General features: G+C 42.3%; 2 protein-coding genes across 2 annotated transcripts; one reads left to right on the top strand and one right to left on the bottom strand.

The window, feature by feature from the left end:
• The first annotated feature begins 94 nt into the window (after window positions 1–94).
• dhrs11a (dehydrogenase/reductase 11a) lies at window positions 95–16,064 on the top strand. Its single transcript, XM_084564200.1, has 7 exons — window positions 95–468; window positions 12,425–12,634; window positions 13,916–14,010; window positions 14,498–14,627; window positions 14,772–14,864; window positions 14,961–15,026; window positions 15,120–16,064. Exons 1-7 carry the CDS (start codon window positions 337–339, stop codon window positions 15,159–15,161), a joined length of 768 nt encoding a protein of 255 aa, XP_084420326.1. The 5' UTR covers window positions 95–336; the 3' UTR covers window positions 15,162–16,064.
• Window positions 16,065–16,816: 752 nt separating this feature from the next.
• LOC311502138 (sodium- and chloride-dependent GABA transporter 1) lies at window positions 16,817–20,217 on the bottom strand (the record flags this gene model as incomplete). Its single annotated transcript, XM_084564271.1, has 10 exons — window positions 19,998–20,217; window positions 19,776–19,910; window positions 19,556–19,659; window positions 19,326–19,450; window positions 17,957–18,069; window positions 17,720–17,860; window positions 17,547–17,646; window positions 17,309–17,409; window positions 17,047–17,214; window positions 16,817–16,969 (listed from the first exon to the last, which is right to left on the bottom strand). Exons 1-10 carry the CDS (start codon window positions 20,121–20,123, stop codon window positions 16,817–16,819), a joined length of 1,266 nt encoding a protein of 421 aa, XP_084420397.1. The 5' UTR covers window positions 20,124–20,217.
• Between the last annotated feature and the right edge of the window lie 295 nt (window positions 20,218–20,512).

Genomic DNA, 20,512 nt, shown 5'->3' with positions numbered 1-20,512 from the left:
TAGGCGGCTGCATAGAACCGCACGGAAAAAGAGAGAGAGAGCGCTCCAGGCCCCGGGGCTCAAAAAAGAAAGTGGGAGGTGATGTGAACCAAACATTTACACACTCCGGACATATTTCGGCCAGTGGAGCGCATGGATCCGGGTTTAAGCGCACTGGCTGCTGCTGCCCTGGATGCTGCACCGACTGATACAGGACGCTGGAGCCGGCGCATCCCTCGTTTTGAACGCAACAGCGATATCTGCGAGCGTAGCAGCTTGAACTAAGCAGGCAGGCGCACCGCTCGGGAGCTGTTGTTTCGTGTAGCGTCGGTGCCGGTTGTAGACAGTGCGGCGGAGATGGAGCGGTGGAAAGGCAGAGTGGCCCTGGTGACCGGAGCCTCGGTGGGAATTGGAGCGGCAGTAGCCCGGGCACTGGTCCAGCAAGGCATGAGGGTTGTCGGCTGTGCCAGAAACGTCGACAAAATAGAGGTGAGCCATTCAATTAAAATATTATTAATTTTCTCTGTAAAATAAGCCGGTCCGGCTCTCAGGAGAAGCTAGCTGTGTTAGAGCAACTACAAACTAGCTAACAAACGTTAACCACTAGCTAACATTAGCTTTACAGTTTGAGCTAGAAGCCTTTAGCCTCAGTGTTCAGCGGGTCACATACATACATAACTTTGTGGCAAATGTTCAGAAAGCAGCAATTATTCCTAAGTTTAATTTATCACGGCGGACACGGTGTTCATGTGAGGCAACAAAGGAAAAATGCCGCATTAAACCTGATAATTTAACAACTGTATCACATTTAAACTAATAAGAGGGCTCATAAGAGTTGTAAATAACAGCTTTACCTCGGCTGGTTACTGCTACCAGTGTACCAGAGATATTACTGTACATTGAACTTCTAGAGAGGGAAAGTGTTTAGTATCACACACCCATTAAATGAGTCAACAGTGATGCTCCCATACCAGCATCTCTTTGCATAAACCGCTACACCCCTAATCTCTGATCCTTGGTGGAAATGTCACTTTATTTTGGTTGATCTTCTCCAGAGACATCATCAGCAACAGATTCAAGGCAGATACCTGCTAACTGAGCAGCCTGTGGGACAGTGGGTGACTGTGGATAAAGTGTACAAGAAGTCTCTCCACTGTGTTTCAGCTAGTGAGACTAACAACCAAATCAGATCCTGATTTTAAAGCGTATCCCATTTTTCCTTATCGAACAATAAGTATATTTGATTATTTGCATTAAACCAACCCACATAAATCACAGACAGCTCCACTTACTCCGTGGTCGTTACTGGTGTGGTTCGGACGCTCAGGTTTCATTTTAGAAGTGCTCTATTGTCTCTATAACAAAGAGCTTCTATCACACCCACTGGCATAGCAAAAGACTTGTCCAGTTATTATTTAATAATGGCCGTGAAAGTAATTAGTCTCCGTGGTAATTTTGTTTGAACTGCATGTGAATTTGTCATCTGCACAGGGAACTTTTAACCTTACTCCTGTAATTGGAAAATGAATGAATTATAATGGAACATGTGAGGCGAAAAAACGCATTGACACACATTGTAGCGTCGACAGCGGGGCGGACGTCTCCTGTGGGGCAGGTGTCTCTGGCCCTGCCCCACTAACTCTTGTCTAACCATAAGCCATAAGGCGCTGTGCCTTGCTTATCTAGTCAGCCAATAATTAAGCCTTACCCTCCTCGCCCCTTAGATTCCAGCAGAAAGCTTGTTACACTCACATTTTGCGACCTTTCAGGCAGCTAATCGGCTGCTGTTAACTCTGTGTCATATCTGAATACTGATGGTGTATCATAAATATGTATCCTTGACATTTAGTTGCCCACTAGTGTAGTTGGCAAGTCTTTAGAGTTTGTTGTGCTTTTGAACAAGAGTTAATTGTAACCAGTTGAATCAGCAAATGGTTCCCTTTTGACCAAGCTAAAAGAGTAACTAGCTGAAGAGAGGTAGAAGGTATGTCTTACATGTGTTATGAACAGAGACAAACGGTCTACCCGTTCAACAACATTTCTCAGTGATTGATCGCCCATGCGAAGCAACAAATAAAATCCTCCATATCCTATTGTCAAGTGAGAGACACAAGCGTAGGATAGGGTGTTGTTAAATTAGTTTTAATGATCCTTTTTCACCAAGTGACAAGTCAACACCAGTTTCTGCTTATTTTTCAGTTTAAAGTTTCCAATAACATAGTTTCACAACCCCTGGCAAGTGTATTGTAGCGTCGTCACCCCGTGGCTCATGTGAAAGAAAGAATTACAAGCAGATGTGTCAAAGCTTTGGGTTTGTTTTTGAAATGTTGTTGGTGTTTCACGTGAAAAAAGTCATAAAAAGTCATAAAAAAATATTTGTTTCATTGAGGTTTTGTTGTGACACGCAATTATTTTCTCCACCTCGGCTGCAAACTCACACACCCATGCTCGCGGCAGCATACAGTGAGGGAAAATTGTGCAATAGTTAGCCTCCCTCCATTCATACTTTGGTCACATGACCCCTCCTGTCAATAGTTAACTGCGGCAGCTTGTTTCAGCCTATGTCTGTGACTTCTGCAAGACCAAAACAAGGTCACAACTGTAGTACTTCTTCTAAACACGGACATAAGTCACCACTTAAAGGCTCACTATATTACAGTCAGTGCAGGCTTAGCTACTATTTTTTGTGGATTACAGTACGTGGGATAAGAGCTTATATTGAGTTACTAGCAACTAATATCAGGTCATATAGACAGAAACATTGCTTTGTCTCTCCAGTTCTGTGCCTGATTTCATCACTTGTACCAGACCTTAGAGAGTGTCTTGTGTGAGTTGAGGGACAAAGCCAGTATTGTACTCTCCCTGCTATGTAAACTGGGTTCTTGTTGTAGTTGTGCCAAACCTGGCATGCTGCAAGTGGGGAATGCAAGTGTCCATGTATCACCAAGCAATTGTTCTTGACTTCCCTTTTAATTTATTCCTTTGCGTAAAGCTCTTAATAAACAGTATTTTTAATCAGTACTATCCTTCCCCATAGTAGACCAGATAAAGGCGTGAGGAAAGGAAGAAGTGTATTCAGATGTTCTGTGAAAAAGTGGAGTGGCGGCGGTATTGTTTTGTTGTCTGAGGCCATAGAGAAGGCCGTGGGGGAGCGACAAGCGGCGAGCGGGACGGAGACGTGTGGTCACCATGGGCTCTGTGCAGGAATGGAGGCGACAGGGCCGCATCCAAGCAGCAGAAACACAGCTTCCCATTAACCCTTGTGAAACCCTCTAAGACCAGTGGAAGGAGCTTTTATTTCTCTGGAAGAAAAATCTCTTCACGGTGCACACAGCATGTCCTTATACAAAATGTTTAAAAGAGGCCTCAGTGCAGTCCAAAAGTGTGCCAGCGAGAGCCATGTAGTATGCACATACTGCAGCATTTGTTTTCAGCTGTGACGAGGAGCTCAGTCAAACAGAAGGAGCACAAAGTAAACTGGATTCTTTCATCTTAGAAGGACTCAAGTCTGAGCTCATGTCTAATACGGAATAAGAAGACAATACCTAGTTACTGATTGACCAGGGCTTTTTTCTCAGACCTCTGAAGCGTTATTGCCCACATGGCCCATATGTGTGTATCTGCTTACCTAGCACCTTAAAGTGCAGTAGAAAAAAAAAAAAAACATGCACACAGTTATGGGAATAAGAATATGGTTGCTGATCTCTGCAGCTCAAATAGTTTATCGCCACTCTCCCAGCCCAGCGTAGCCTGACTCAGTTCTTATCAGAATATGAGTCTGGTAACACCCCATTGGATTTCATTATGGTGTGTGTTTCAACTGATGCAGAGAAGATATACCTCTGCACACAACTAGATGGTCCTACAACCAATCAGAGCCATTTTGTTGTAAACAAATTCAACTCCACAGCGCTCACGTGATGTGTAGGAATACGTCGTCACTGTATAAAGCCCACCCAGACAAATTCATTGGATGTTTGTCAGAGCATAATCAGTTGCCAAAGACGCGACTACAGACCAAATTTCTGCAGCAAAACCATGGTAGGTGGAGGAAATCAACCTTTAGGAACAAGAAAATTTTTATAAACAATATTCCAATATTTTTAAAGCACTGTCTTTACTTTGCGCAGTCATGTAGCCTAACTTATTTACATGCTATTGTGCAATCTTGAATAAAGTGGTGCCTAACAGTGATCCCTGCTCTATTCAATAATGCAATGACGATATGATTTGTGATAAACAACTTTCTGCCACAACAATTTGTGGTTGAGGAAGTTCATCAGACTTCAAGGATACCACAACCCCATGTTTTGCTGGGAAATTGCATAATTCTTTAACCCCTTTTTACTTCTTATTTATATGCCAAATAACTTGATCTAGCTGTAATAAAATGTAAAAATGCATTTCATGTCCCATAGCCTGGTTGCTAACAGGAGCATCAAGCCTGCGTCTACACACTGTAAATCTAAGAAGTTCCGTTTTTTTATGTTTTTCCATTAACTGCAGGTCAGGGCGGGTGTAGAAGAGATTAGTGTGGGCGCGGCAGTTGCCCTGGAGAGGCCGAGGTGGGGATGGGATGAGGTGGGCTCTGTCACATAATCGATCACGTTCAGGAGTCCCTTGTGGAAAGTGTATAGCTTGTGTGAGCAAGTACTCCATCACTGGAGTAGGTCGCAACATTTGTTTTAACCCTGGTGAAACGGCAGCAGCAAGAACATGGTTCTCTAGATAATAAACTCATCTGTCTGCGTTGTGCATAAGCCCACGTGAAACGGACACTTTCTTAGTGTTTATGAACAATAGAGGCTTGTGCCAAAATTCAAAGCTCTGGCTGTTGCACTTTTAGATCAGATAAATTTAGCAAACATAATTTGTGGCTTTTAAGTGCTTAACAGATTTGTGGAGAGCTTGTGTGGGCAAGAGATTGGGAAGATACTCTAAATAAAGTATGCCCAAAGAAGATAATCTATGTCAAGCAATGAATAAAATCAATCTGGAATAAAAATACTGAGAATAAGAGGAACATAGTGATGATGCATTTTTCCGTGTGTGGGCTGTCTGTGGAGATAATGACATTTGAATGCATTGCTTGCATTGATTTCTGGTCTTTGGCTGTTGTCAGACTTTGTCACTGGGAACCAACACACTCTATTCCAGTAGGTTTGTAACAAAGAGGCATCTAACTCGCTGCCCGTATTTTTTTTATCTTTTGCCTGTTTAAATAGCCTGAACATCTTTGATTTGCGTGAGTAAACTGTGAATTCAGACTCTTCAAAGCTCTCGACCGGTGAGCCTCACGGTTCATTTCAGACCTTGGCTGACCCGCTTCAACTCGCTGCCCATTCTGAAGGAGCGAAAGGTACTCAGTCATGCTTCAAAATCTGAGGTGGCACAGTAAAAGTCAATCAGTGTGCCTGTGTCTGCAGATCTGAAGCCGTCTCCACCGCCTCCTCTATGTTGTGTCTGGGCAGCCTGTCCCGTTGCTTCGCTGTGAATAGGTTTCACTCCAGAAAGGATTTGAAGTGGGTCAGGTCACAGAGCTTTACTCCCTTTGTCTAACACCATCAGCCTCATTTTGCATCTCTGTCTCTCTTTTAGTCCTGGTTGTGATTCTCCTTTGTATATCTTTCTTTCTTGTCTTATAATCATACTGACGCAGGTGTGTGCAGAATGCAGTCAGTTGGTTATTTAAGCAAATCACCCAAATTCTGTGCATCAAATACATCTTTAACGCTTTTGCATTGTCACTTGTCACAGTCCTGCTGTCTTCACCTCCACAGTGGCTGTTTTATTTCCCTCATCGTGTTACCTTCACGGCTTCCTCGGCTCTCAGGCGTTGGTCTTACCCATGCAGAAAGCTTTTTCACTGACTGCACGTTTTCCACTTGAGCAGTGAGCTGACACAGACATACCTAACTAATAATCCATCGTGTTTCCATGGATTCAGCCCCCTAGAGAAGCGGCATTCGCACCAGCGCAATAAATAACAGCATTTGCTCCTATATGAATCCTCCCAGAGCAGCAGTCCAGATTGAATGTGGACACGGATTTATGAGGTACAGATAGGTGACGCTGATAAGTAATCAGTCGAATTCAAACACCGGTAAAGTTTAAATTGGTTTTAAAATGAACAGGCTTTTGTTTTATTACTTATATTTATAAAGATTTGCTCAGACATTACAGACTCCATTACACACATTACAGCCAAGAATAAAAAAGAAGCGTTTAACAGTTGCACGTCTTTTTACTGCTCTGTACACATTATTCAATTACTTGATAATAATCCCAGATCACCTGGGTCTCATACAGTCTGATAGATTCTGACAGATCAGTGACCCCTGTGCACCACTCTCCCTGCACCACCACTGTGCTGTCCTCTCTGCACTTATCATCTTTCAAGGTGTAGGGTTTACTGGCATTGACATTCTCTCCCCGGGCCTCTTGCTGTTATAGGTGCAGTGCTTCCTGTTCTGTCCTGTCCTGTTGAAGACTTGTTGGAACCCTCTGCTATGCGTTTAGAAGTTGTGCGCATTTGTACACGAAGATCTAATGTGCAAGGGTGGGGACATGTTATGTAAATGCTATGTGCAGCTGCAGCGGCAGGTCAACACTTGTAACTGAATGTATACTGTGTGTGTAGCAGAGAGAGAAAGTGCACACAAACTCAGAGACGGTGTGAGTTCATCAAGTTGAGTATTTCCAAAAATGGGAGGGGGTTGATGAGAAAGAATGCAAATTGGATTGTTTTCGCTTCAGCAGCAGCCAAATTGGATTTGTTACTGGGAGTTTGTCTGATATTGGACACATTTTAAGGCTCACCCCAGGCTGGCCCACTTTGAAAGCTTTTTGTTTTGGCCTGTGTCGGATCAACACTGTCTCCTTGAGACTCTCCTGTGCCTGTTTGTGTTGTCTTCTCTGGGCTCGGATCATAAACTTAGCGTGCGTGTTGTTATGGCTCTTAGCTGGCATCCGGGCTGCAGTGAGAGTAAGGTTTTGTAATGATGGCCAGAATCAGGTGCACAACCAACCCATCACATGAGGTGGAGGAGGAGCCTGATGCATGCTGGTTCACTAGAAGGAAAGTCCACCACTCAGCGTGTTTCAACTACAAACAAGAGGAACGGAGAGACATATTTATCATATGATGCCCATGTGAATGTATGAATAAAGTCTGCACTTTACCTAGTATTGAAGTAGTGTAGAGAGCAGAGTGTCTTGTTTGTTTTGAATCTGATTCTGCCTGTACCTTTTTCTAATTTTGGTTGGGAAGTTAAAACCCAACCTCACTGGTTTCACCAGTCTGTTACACAACACCTAGAAGCCTGTGCCATCTTCAGACTGTCAGGCTTATAAAAGCTTTTCCATTTGGACCAGACGCATACCAAACCTCACTCGTCATCAAGCACTCTTAATCATAATGATTTTGTATTTACTCATCCCCCAGCACTGCAGTTTTTAATTCTGCTCACATCTAGTACATTGTGACATTATTTTCAAGCTCTGTAGGGAGAGTTAAATTGCCCTGTGGCCATTCATTGCTGGAAACTCCCCAGTCTGTAAGTGTAGTTACCAACAAACAGTGTAATTATTTCTCTTATCTCCTCACCTTGATTAGACCGTCCTAAAGGAACCATTATAAAACCACCCTGTTCAACCTTTAGACCTTTTAGTGGCGGTGTTTCAACATGAACAAGAGATAATCGTGCCACCATCCCTTCTACCCTGCTGCAATCCTATTATACAGCCTACTGTCACCTTTGACCCCGCAGCCTGTGTGACTGTGTCAGGCTGAACCACACTATTTTTATGTCTCAGAGCTAGGTAATGAATGATTGGGGTTAGGAGAATTTAATTTCTCTGTAATACATTTAAATGAATGATGAATATTTGAAGGAGTGGCTATGACTGATATTTCTAGACACACAGGTTTGGTCTTCTGGTTCATGGCTGATTGAGTTGAGTTGTGTTCTCCTGCTTTCCCCCTAGAGCAAAACATACTGAATGTGCTTTGATAAGCAGGATGCTTCAGGATGTGTTTTCTCTTTCTCTCTCCTTCTGTTTCGCTTTCTGGCTGCCAGCCCTACCGCCCTCCCTCTTTCTTGCACACTTTTTGTGATCACTGGACAGCAGTCTCGGTAATGAGGATGAAAATGCATTATGACAGGCAAAATAGTTTTTTGTATCACAGGTACTTAAGGGATAGGCCTGGAAGGACAAAGAGAGGAAGGGTTACTAGGGGAATTGTAGCTGCATTACATCTTTTGATTTTATAGTTTTAGCCTTCTACAAGTCATTTCAGAGAAGAAGTGGAGACGCAGCTCCCTATAACACAATCCCTCTTTTGTATGGCAGAACTCCCGAGTCAACCTGAGACAAATCTAATTTCTTTGCTCTATCTGCTCATGGCTGCTGCCTTGTGCTATTGATCTGGCTCACCACTTAGAGCTTATCTGCCTTCAGCACTTCGGCATCATTTTTGATCTCTTTTCCCTGCTTGTTTTTTTTTTTTTTTTTTTTCCTGGTCCATTTACAGCAGTTCCACGTGAGCAGATGAATGATTGATGAACATGGTGTGGGACAACAATGTCCCTTCCATTGTAGACCTTATGTAACAACCCCCTGCGGGGGTTATAAGCCATGAATGTGACTATGTGGGCATGAACACATGTGTCTGACAATGCTGCGATGCTCTTTGTGCACCCGTTACTGTAACATGTAAAGGCTTTGTGATCTGTTGTAATGTTATTTGCATTTTGAATAGTGATTTTTTTATCTGCCAATATTAATCTTGTCTGGGTAAATGCAAACAGTGATTTTATTTGAGGTGGCTGTAACTATCCAAGAACAAAACAATATGAAAGTAAATGATAATAGTATAGATGGAAGGATGAAACTGTTACTCCATGTAGCTCTGAATATGAATTCTGCCTTGAGCATCTTGTCCTCTACATAAAGATATCCAGCTTCAATTTGGATTTTCATGAATGAATCGCACATTTGTCAACTATCCTGCTGTTGTATTTATCTGTGGGACAGTGTGCTGTCGCTGTAGGTGTGGACAGCGCGGGTGCTGGTACAGACCACGGCAGTACAGCTGGTGCCAGAACACACCCACATACACAAACACTCAGAGATTCACAGCCTGGGACTTCCTGTAGCTGGAGCGAGATCACAGCCTGTTTGCTCTGCTGCTCCCACTCCAACCTCAGTAACGCCACTAATTCCTCCCCTCTAACAAAAGACCGGCCTGGCTTACGTTAACCTCCTTTCAGAATAAAGGAGAGCCTCTCCATCAGGCTGTTTGTCAGCTCACTCCATCCTAAGAGTAAGTCCTACTGGGATTTGGGAGAGTGTGAAGTAAAGAGCTTTAGTCTGAAGGCAGTTCAGATACTTAACTTTGAAGGCATTATTAGAACTGAAAACATGTCTTGGGTAATGGTCAAAATGAAGTGGTGCACCTGTCATCACCACTGTGAGAGTTTGTTTTTACAGAAGAGACAAGTACTTTCAGTGTTTAAGCGTTTTGACAGCTTTGTCCGTGTAATGCTTTCTCTTTGGATAATCCCAGTTAAACAGCTTAGAGGAAGAGCAGTGAAATCTGCACACTCAAGTGTGAGATAGGGTGCATTCACTCTATTACATGTTTAGTTAGAAAAGAATTAGAGTGATAAAACGAGGAGGCTTCACAGGTATACAGGTGCACTGGGAGGCTATCTTCAGCAGATGTGCTGTAGTTCTTATGTGCAGGTGTCGGCCATTTCACAGCTTTTCATCTCACTCCTGCACAGGTGTCATGACCAACTGAATGCTGCTGCTTTCATAGTTAAAATTTTTGCTGCATATTTCCATACCTGCCTATGAAGCTTCAGGTCATGATGCAGATTTTCTGTGACTGGTTACAAAAATGATCTTACTATGTTTACAGCAGACTCTGCTCGACCTGTTAAGAAAGGTTCAGTACTCATTTTGAAAACAAGGGAGGGAAGTGTGATCGTGTCTTCATTAGCTAATAATTGGACAGATGCTGACTGGACACTGGACACTTCATCTGCTCCAGTTTGTGATTTCTTACATTACTTACTTTCATATTAATGTTGGATGTTTTCAACCACAGATAGGATTTGCAGCATATGTGCTTGCGCCTGAGTGTTGGGATGGTCACACACTCAACATGTCATGTGACTGCTCTGTACTGTGGTCTGTTATTACTGTGTTGACGCTGTTAGCTCAACCAGTGCTTTGATGGCTTTCTTGCTGCATGGTTGAACACAAAGTTATTTATCTGGGAATAAGTCCTTCCTGTCTCCATATGTGGGATTGAGACCAACATAAACAAATGTTGATTGTTTAGATCAGTGGCCATGTTTACATTGATACTAGTATAATCAGAATAATATCTCAGTCAGTGCAAAACGGTCTCATGTAACCACCTCAATCTTTTTAGCAAAAAGAGTTATTTTTGTTTGAGCAAAGATGGAACTGATTTGGGCAGTGACGTTGAAAACGTCGGTCCACCACGGTCATCTTCTGTTGAATGAATTCAGTGTTGTCAATAAATGTCCTTGTAAATGGAGCAGGTGATAGGCTGTCATTGGCTGTGGTGTATGTGGAAAAGCTCAGCTTCTAAACTCCAAACAAGTCAATGTACTGTGGCTAGTGCTGAAATTATTAAAATAAATTTAATTTGAATAATTTAATCTTATTGTATCTTAACGCCAATCAGTCATAACATTATGACCACTTTCCTAATATTGTGTAGGTCTCCCTTGTGCCTCCAAATCAGTTGTGACTCATCACAGAATGGACATGGTCCTTCTGAGGGTGTCCTGTGTTGTCTGGCAACAGACTGTTGTTAGTGGGGGCCTTTGACTCCTATGGGTTGAGGGGAGGGGCCTCTGTGAATCGTCCCACAAGTACTTATCAGTTTGGGATCGAGTGAATTTGGAGGCCAGGTCAACACCTTGTGCTGTTTTTCATGTTTTTTTTAAGTTGTTCCTGAAGTGTTTTTGTGTGTATGTCGAGGAGTGTCATTGCTATGGGGTGGGGGTGCCTGGTCTGGTCTAGATGGGTGGTACATGTCTAAGTAACATCCACATGAATGCCAGGTCCAAATGTTTCCCAGCAGAACACTGTATTGTCACAAGATGTTATTTACTTTACTCCTGTCAATAGTTTTAATGTTGTGGCTGATCAGTGTATAGGAAGTAGTTCCATTTAATGTTAATAATAGACAATAGTAATAATTAAACAGATAAAATACAACAAGGGAACAGAGAACAAGGAACAAGGAAGACAAGAAGTTGTTAGTAGTCGTTAGAAATAATTGTAAAAATAGTTGATATTTGAACTTAATGTTAATAGAATAGAATAAACAGTTGAAACTGTTAGCTAGAAGACATAATCTGGTTAATTTAAAAAAAAAAAAAAGAAAGGAGAATAAGCTTTGTACCAGTAGAGCAGATATGGGGAACCTGAATAAAAGTCTTATTACATAAATTAAATTCCTAGTTTAGGCTCACTGGAACACATTAAACCCTAAACCTAAACATTTAAAATTAAATTATGTGGAATAATAATAATAAATACATTATCCATTCATAATGTCTTTTTTGGCACATGACAGGTGGTGCTGATGAAAGAGTATTTCATGTGAGAGGCCTTTGAGGATACATCAGACAAAAAAAGTCTAGTCTAGGCAACTGGGTTCAGATCAGTGGAGAAAAACCACACTTTGTCTCCATTGTAACTTTGCTGGAAATATGGTTGACACTGAATTCTTTGGGCAGCACAGACGCTCACACAGGCAGTGTCACAGTGCGGTGCATCATCTCTGTGTGCCGCCAGCCCCGCCCTTGTCACCCACGCTTCCCCCTGTCTGACTGGCACCCAGAGCGAGACATCAGGTGACTGGTGCAGCTGTGCCTGGCAGGGGGATCTGTGTCAGTTTGTATCATAGCGCACAGTAGTGGACAGCCAGCTGACCTGGTTGGAGGACAGCCTGCTTGACCTGTGGCAAGCTCAGCACAGATAGACAGTATACCACCAGTTCTAGGGATCTTCTCTTCCATGATTTAGGTCAAATTTTTTGGTCAAAAGTTGACTTTCAATAGCGTGCTTCATTATATCAGGGATAAAAACCATACTCACTCATCCATGTGTTTGTGGCTGTGGAGGTGCTGACAGGTTACCTCTGGTCCTCAGCTGATGTGGTGTTGGTTTTATGGCTGCACGTTCTCACTGCTGCCTCTGTGTCTCAGTGGGTAGGGTGTTCATCATTTGACTCCCATCTTAATTATGATGCTGAAAGTTAAATATTTCTAGGTCTTTCCTAACACTTTAAGTCCTGAAGATCAAGTAGCATAAGGTCACTTATATGGCAACTACATTTGGTCTTTATTTAAAAAATATTTATGAATTCAAATTGGTTGTGATTTTTGTTTTCCAGAAGCTGGCAGCAGAATGTCAGAGTGCAGGCTACAGCGGCACACTGATCCCTTACAAGTGTGATCTGTCAAATGAGGAGGAGATCTTGTCCATGTTTTCAGCAATCAAAACGCTGCACAAGGGCGTGGACGTATGCATCAACAATGCTGGACTGGCCCACAACGAGCCCTTGCTCAGCGGAAAGACAGAGGGCTGGAGGAACATGATCGATGTGAGTGGATCACACACAAACAAATTACACAATGAGGCTGAAACAGGCTAAATTTATCTAGAAAAGCAACGGTTAGTGCTACATTATAATGTTCTATTGATTTTATGCTCGCACATCTCAAATTGAAAATCAGAGGGAGGAGCTTTTTGAGTCACTTTCCTCTGGCAGGAGGCTGCAAACCTCACTCCACAAGAACACTTCCTTCCCATCTGCTCCTGGACTCATGAACAAGCACTCACACCACACACACACACACACATACACACACACATACACACGCCCATAAGTATAAATACTATACATTACATTGACGTAAAGCCACACACACAACCGGTGTCTATGCATCACGTTAACGCCTCGCACATTCATGCACAATTGGTGCAGTGTCTTTGCTATACGCATTTGTTTGTATATTTTGTGTATTTTCGATTGTTTCTTATTTCTTAGTATCTCTGTTGCACAGAACACAAATATAAATTCATCATATGATGAATAAATCTGATTCAGATTCTTAAATGGGAGCCCAGTGTGAGTGTTTGTAGAGCTGGTGTTGTTCAAGCAGTGAGAGTTACAACAGAAATTTGTGGATACACGGGCCTACACACACACACACACATACGTACACCCACACCCATACACATACACACAGTGTTTCCCGCCCCTCACAGAGGCTGCTTCATTGGCTCTGAGGAGAAGCTCTGGCACAACAGAGGCCTACTAATGAAAGCCAGCACTATTTCTCTTGTTGGGACTTTTCATCCTGATTCATTGAGCTCTTGACCACTGAAGACCCCCTTGCTCCAAAAGTCTCTGTCTCCAGGGTCCAGCATTTGTAACGCTCACCCATCTGTTGTCATGGCAGCCCACAACGTGTACAGCAGTGTATTTTTAGCCCTTGTTTAATCTGTACGTTGACCTTGTTTGGTCACCTCCCCCTATCTTTCTACCACGCTGGCGGTAACCTGCTGTCTGTCAGTGCCACTACAGGAGCAGCATACAGGCTGCAAGCAGGACAGGAACAGCAGGTTCATGCGGCGTAACACTGACACAGAGAACATCAGTCAGCTGAACTGTTACAGTTTCATTACATCCTTAAATGTGACGCAGCAATAAAATATAAGCAAGGTAGACAAAACATATTGTAGTTGTAAAAGTTTTCTAACTTTTACCATACTGTCAGTATAGTGAGTAGTGTATATAGTGAATGCACACTTAACTCTTAGTACCTACATAGTGATTAATATGTAAATAGCTGAAGGAAATTGCTATCTTTCTCTGCAGGTGAATGTCTTAGCCTTGTCTATCTGCACCCGGGAGGCGTACAAATCAATGAAAGAGAGGAATGTGGACGATGGCCACATCATCAATATTAACAGGTAAGCTATCCGAGCAGCATACTAATCTAAGAACAAATGGATAGATTTATGTGAAAAATGCTTCGGCCACTTTGATCAGGGTGATTTTAATCTGGCGGGCAGTAAGTAAAGCCAATTGTGAGCCCCACCTGGCCCTGGTAATAATGGAACTATGCAAAGAAATGATATTATATATATAATATATTTAGACATGTTTCATTGTCAGTCACCAAAATCATATTTTGGATATTTTGTATGTATAGTTACTGATATAGGTATACGTAAGGACGGAGGCTTTAGAGCTAATAGAGATGATGTACATGATATTTAACGATTCCATAATATATATTTTGCTAATATAATATGCTGTAGTAGTGAGCAGACTGAGGCGATCAGATGGTTTACAGGTAAATCAGAGAATGTAAGAATTAGCTTTTCACTAGGTTAATTTGGTCTTGAATGGAGGTTGCGCCATAAATGGCTCACATATCTCTTGGATGTCTTACAGTATGGGTGGACACCGAATGGTCCCAAGTGCTGATGAGCATTTCTACTGTGCCACTAAATACGCTGTGACCGCTCTGACTGAGGGAATACGGCAAGAGCTTCGAGAAGCAAAAACCCACATCAGAGCCACTGTGAGTTAGTTGTACATCATTGTATAGAAACCTTACATGCAGTCACACACAGCCACACACACACACACCGAGAAAGTCCAGGTGAAGTGTCTTTTTTTCCCTAAAGTAATCAGTACATTTTTCCTTCTTTGTCTGACCCTACAGTGTATATCTCCTGGAATAGTGGAGACTGAGTTTGCCTTCCGGCACCACAACAGTGATCCTGAGAAAGCTGCTTCAGTGTATGAGAGTATCAAAGTAAGACATCTGATTGAGAGTCAACAAATATATTTCAGAATGTGGAAATACTGTTGCACCGATCAAAAAACCTCTTATCTCTTATCTTTCTTTCAGTGTTTGAAAGCAGAAGACATAGCCAGTGCAGTCACATATGTCCTCAGTGCCCCTCCTCATGTCCAGGTATCTCTCCCATTCTCTTATATATTTACCAAGAGTTAAATGGTGCTTGATTAGTGTTTTCATCTGCCTTTTTTTTTTCCTATTTTTTGTAAGATTGGAGATGTGCAGATGAGGCCAGTCGAGCAGGTGTCATAGCAGTGAAACAGGAAGCTGCAGGAGGAGCAGACAGACAGCAGCCACGGTGACTCCTTAGCGACCTCTGCTGGGCAAGCGGGTGGGGGGTGGGGGACAAAACAAATCAACTACAGCTGCGTTGGATCTGCATGGGATGTGGCCAAGGAAGGCTGGAGCCTTAAGGAGGCTGTGCAGAGGAAATGAAGGGCGTGGACTTTGTAAACCACTACAAAAATACTACTGAATGCAGCAACCTGGCATTTGTGAATCGCAGGGCTCAGTCGTGGACTGAGCTGACTCCAAACTACAGTAGGAACAAATAAAAGGAAAGTTGCTGCTGTACTGTGTGGTCACCTACACAGCCATCACTTCAGAGGGAAGAGTATGCCATTGATTGCACATGTTTTTTTGTTTTTGTAGATCATATGACATATCTTTTTGAAATTAAACTGAAAGAGTAATTGCTGTTTATAAGAAGGATAACTTTTTTGTTCCATTTTTTTAAATAAATATTTTAGCTTTTGATTATAGATAGATGTGGTCACATATTACCTAACACTAGACAATACTATGTCATACCCACTGTAAGTAACTATAAGCAGTCTGTCCATCCTACCACATTTACTCACAAACATATTCAGTTACCCTTGTTTGGATCTGTAAATCCTACATGAGGGGTCAGGGAACGTATAAAGGAGAGACACCCTTGTCTGTTAAGCACATGGGTTTTTACAATCCACCATTTTTGCCTGTGTAACTTCAGTTGTTCTGCACTTTGGATTCATTTGTGAGGCGTTGTAAGAAGAAAACACTGGCAACATACGTAGGGGAGGAAACTAACTGAGCACATGCATACCCTAGAAACATGTACCCTTCTGTTGGAAATTTCTCATTAAATGAATAAATAAAAATGGTTGCCCAGAATTGTGTTTTGTGTCGTGTTTACCTGCTTGTTTCTGACAACTTGTTGTTCCAAAAATAAGACACCAAGTGTGGACTTTGTGACAGGCTTTTATTACATCTTACATGACATACAGTTGCGTGACCCGTGTACTCATCTACCAGCTTTTATCATTTTTATCAGCAGTTGCCTGTTGCGTTTGACCTAATAAATGAGTCAGCAACAATAAATTGACAGTGCTTTATGTTTTTAAGGGAGCAAGTCGGATGCAAAAGTTCAGATCTGAAGTGTAAATGTTAAATAGCCTTACTTACATCAGGTAAGTACAGTACTTGATGCAATGTGTTAACACAAATACGGCCAAAAGATGGCACTCTAAACTAAGTAATGTCTAAGTGAGGGCCGTCAAATGTCTGTGAAGTTCACCCCTGTCATTCGGAGCTCTGTCACAACCAGGAAGTACTTGCCAGATACAGAACATGCACACAACAATAACAGGTTCTGAACACTGCCTTATATTAAATTACCAAAAAAAAGAAATAAAATATAAGTAGGAGTTCAAGAAAATCTTGCAAATCAAATTCAGAGGCTCATAACAATGGCCAATTCCAGTTATCTGAATAGCATGAGAAGCAGCAGCACATTTTCACAATCAAGTAAATAATTTATGTAACATCCTTTTTAATTTTATGACGAGAACTTTGATTGAGTATTGATGATTAACTTAACAGTGATCTGCCGCTGTCTGTGAACGTTGTGCAAAAACCCTGAGATGTCAGAACCTTGTTTGACCTGGATTTTTTTCAGGTAGAGACATGCTGGGTCTGATTACAGGTATGACTGGATGCCCGTCTTTTCCTCCTCTCTCATAATACGGCATCTTTTGTTTTTCATCCAGTGCGTACGGCGTGATGGACAGCTTCAGTTTCTGTGGGAGAAATGCACAATTAGGATTAACACACCGCTGCGGTTAAGTATGCATAAGTATGGTTAAATATGCATCACCTGCATGAAGGAGCCAGGTAGCACCCACAATGTGTGGATGGCACCCAAAGGAATCCAGATGATGGAGGCCAAGGCAATAATCCAGCCGACCCCCTGAGCCCAGGGAGGGAAGACATAGTCCTCATAGCGGGCCGGTTTGAACTGGATGATGGAGAAAATCAAGATGACCTGCCACAAAAGGGAACATTTGGTTTAGTTAGATGGATTTCAACTGTTAGTTTTTTAAAGAAACCTGATGTGGGAAAAAAAATTGACGTCTCACAGTGATCAGGACAGGGGCAATTACTAGCCAGCACACTATGAAGAAGATGTTTGCTGTTTTTCCGGTCATCTCTTTCAGGTTGGCTGAAAGTCGTTTCACACCTGAACATGGGAAAGTACTTTAGACTTACATTTACTTGTCAATAATCATCAATTTTACAGCACTGTGGCAAATCAAGTAAAAATTACACGTAAACAGAAAATATGTAAAAGTGAAGTGCACGTAATGATTTCCTCACCATAACACCAACAGATGCCTATAACCTCAAAAAAGGCAAGAAACATGATGGACACTATGGCAGTGTAATGGTCCAGCAGCTGGAAGACATAGATCCCCACCTGGATAGAGACACACTCTTTAGACCTGCAGTCAAGACTGAGACTGGTTATAGTAAGGTTGAGAGTAAATTACCTGCATGACGCAAGGAATTCCCAAAAGTAAGGCTACGGCACAAATTGCAAGGACAAAGAATTCCTTCCGCTTGAAAATTTTAATCATATGTTGATAGTACTGGTCCATGAGACTGGTCACCAACACTTCAACCATTGCAAACTGGCAGAAAAAAAGAAAGAAAGAATTCTGTAGCACTGTGCAAACATTATGTTTTGTTTTTTTTCCCTTTAGTGCATAATCACTGAGTTCGACTACCTCACTGTCCAGTCCGAGGCAAAGCAGCATGAAGAAGAACAACACAGCCCACAGCTGTGACACTGGCATGTTAGCAAAGGCTTGTGGGTAGACAACGTAAACCAGTCCTGGGCCTAGTCACACAAACACAAAATGTCAGTACAGCGTTCCTGATGGAGCTGCAGCTCTTCTGAAGCACAGCCCATTCACTGAGGCATGGCCGCACATGCATAACAGCTTTTCAGACAATCAATGTGGCTTATGTATGTGGATAAGGAAAGCAGGCGTGTGTAAAAAGAAGAGTATGCATTTGAAAGTGTCTCGCTGATTGTAAAGTCAGTTATAACATTTTGAGTGTGTCGCATTGCTTTACAACCTGTAAAACACAGTAGTCCTATATACTGGACGTTTGTACAGTAATGAATAACCCTATTGAATTTGTTTTTAGTTTAAATTGCTTGACATGATAAAATATTCCCACACACCTACAGTACGTAAGGCCATGGATGGCACAATAAATCCCCAAATTCCTCCCCATTGATGATAATGCTATGAAGAGAGCAGCTTTGTCGTGGTGTGTGGTGACATTCAAGTAGCATTAGATATTCGTTCGCTTTATCTTGATGGAAAAAAATTATAATTTTACAGTTTATAACCACAGTAGTATGCAGTACAGCATGTACACACCATAGTTACTGGAGTGTACTCAATTAGCTCAGTTAGTTAGGTAGCTAAAGATAGCTTCAGCTGCTCGGTAGCTAGCTGAAAGGGAGCTATCTCTGGAAAAGTAAATTATACATGGGGGAAAAGATTTAACCAACAATGTTGGGCGGGAGGCGGCTAACACAGAGAGACAGACAACCGTTCACACTCACATGCACACCTTCGGCCAATTTAGAATCATCAATGAACCTAACGAGCATGGCTTTGGGCAGTGGGAGGAAGCTGGAGTACCCACGCAGACACAGGGAGAACACACGGAAAGGCCCCTTCTTGCTGTGAGGCATCAGTGCTAACCGCTGTGCCAACCCCTTAAAGATTCATTACACTTTTAACTTCTCTGTCAACTATTTACTACATATGTGTTACTTTCCATGCCGGCTCAACCACTCAGGGCCAGGGAGTGTGTCTTCCGACTGAAGCACAACACTGAAAACAGGTGTATTAATAATGGTTTCATTCCACTAAGTGTCTCAGAAAGCAACGACAGTGAACCTGTATGCACAAATGCAAAATGGAATGTGGCCATCATTAATACATCTGTATACAGTATGCACAGATTAACTATTGTCAGCCATTTTATTTGATTATTAGTTGTAAACATACACTAGTAGTTCCCTCATTTCTGCAATGATAGGGTTGGGTTGCTGTAACTATGCTGTTTACTTACCATCCACAGCCAGGTCGCTGACAGGAATGCCCTGCAGATGAGACATGTATCCAAATGCAGAGAAAATGACAAAGCCTGCCAGGATACTGGTGACAGAGTTGATGATGGATATAGTCAGCGTGTCCCTGTGGGGAGAGAGGATGTTCTTTATATGACTTCATTACAACTCAGAGATCATTGTCACTGCTGAGCGGGGGGAAATAAGCGGGCAAGCATTTTTGACTGATTACTTCAATATGTTGTTGTTGAAGGAGTTGTAGCTTGACATGGCCAGGAGGGAGCCAAATCCGATCCCAATGGAGTTGAATATTTGAGCTGCAGCATTCACCCACACCTGCAACACAAACAATCCAAACTACTCAATACCCATGCAATGCTTTTCTCTACATACACTTCAGCTAAACTCCTGTTCCAGACACTTCCTCATCTATTCTCTTTCTTCTTTCTTACCTCCACTGAGAGCAGCTTCTCCCATTCCGGCACAATGAAGAAGGTTATCCCCTCTAATGCCCCAGGAAGCTGAGCATTATTGATCAGCAGGGCAATCAGAATAACATACGGGAACAGAGCAGTGAAGTACACCACCTACACATGAAGGGGAAAGGATGGTATTTACTGTCTGTCCATTATTCCTTTAACTCGTCTGAGTGTCTCTCCTTTTTAATGACTAACCTTGCCTGTTGATTTCACACCCTTAAAGATGCAAAGGTAAATGAGGATCCAGGCCAGGATGAGGATGAGGAAAAGCTCCCAGCGCAGCACTCCTGTTTCCTCTACTCCGCTAGTCTGCTCCAGCATCTTGTACCTTCAAAGATGCCGAAATAAAAAGGGGAGGAAGTGGTGGAAATTAGCGCCCTAGTTATAGTCTGCATTAACTAAACACACTTCATTAACAAACATTTTGTCTCGTTATGAATTAGCCATTACAATCAGATGACAGGATTTAACAAGTGGTGTCCCACAGTGGGCCTTTTATTGTTTCTCAGTTGCAGTGGTTGCTGTTTACTGACAACTTATTTACCAAATTATATTTTGTCCATTTAGCTACAAGAGCAATTATAGTGTTATACAGCACTCTGTCTGCCTCAAGATAACAGTGGGAAATCCTAATTTCAGCAGTGAAATAAGGATGACAATATGTTGAGTTGTCAGTTGCAGTATGGATGTTCACAGTCTTCAGATAATGA

Source organism: Chelon labrosus (assembly GCF_963514085.1).
Source record: "Chelon labrosus genome assembly, chromosome: 17".
In the NCBI taxonomy this organism is placed as follows: domain Eukaryota; kingdom Metazoa; phylum Chordata; class Actinopteri; order Mugiliformes; family Mugilidae; genus Chelon; species Chelon labrosus.
The sequence above is the reverse complement of the archived record's forward strand: the minus strand, read 5'-3'. Positions and strand labels throughout refer to the sequence as shown.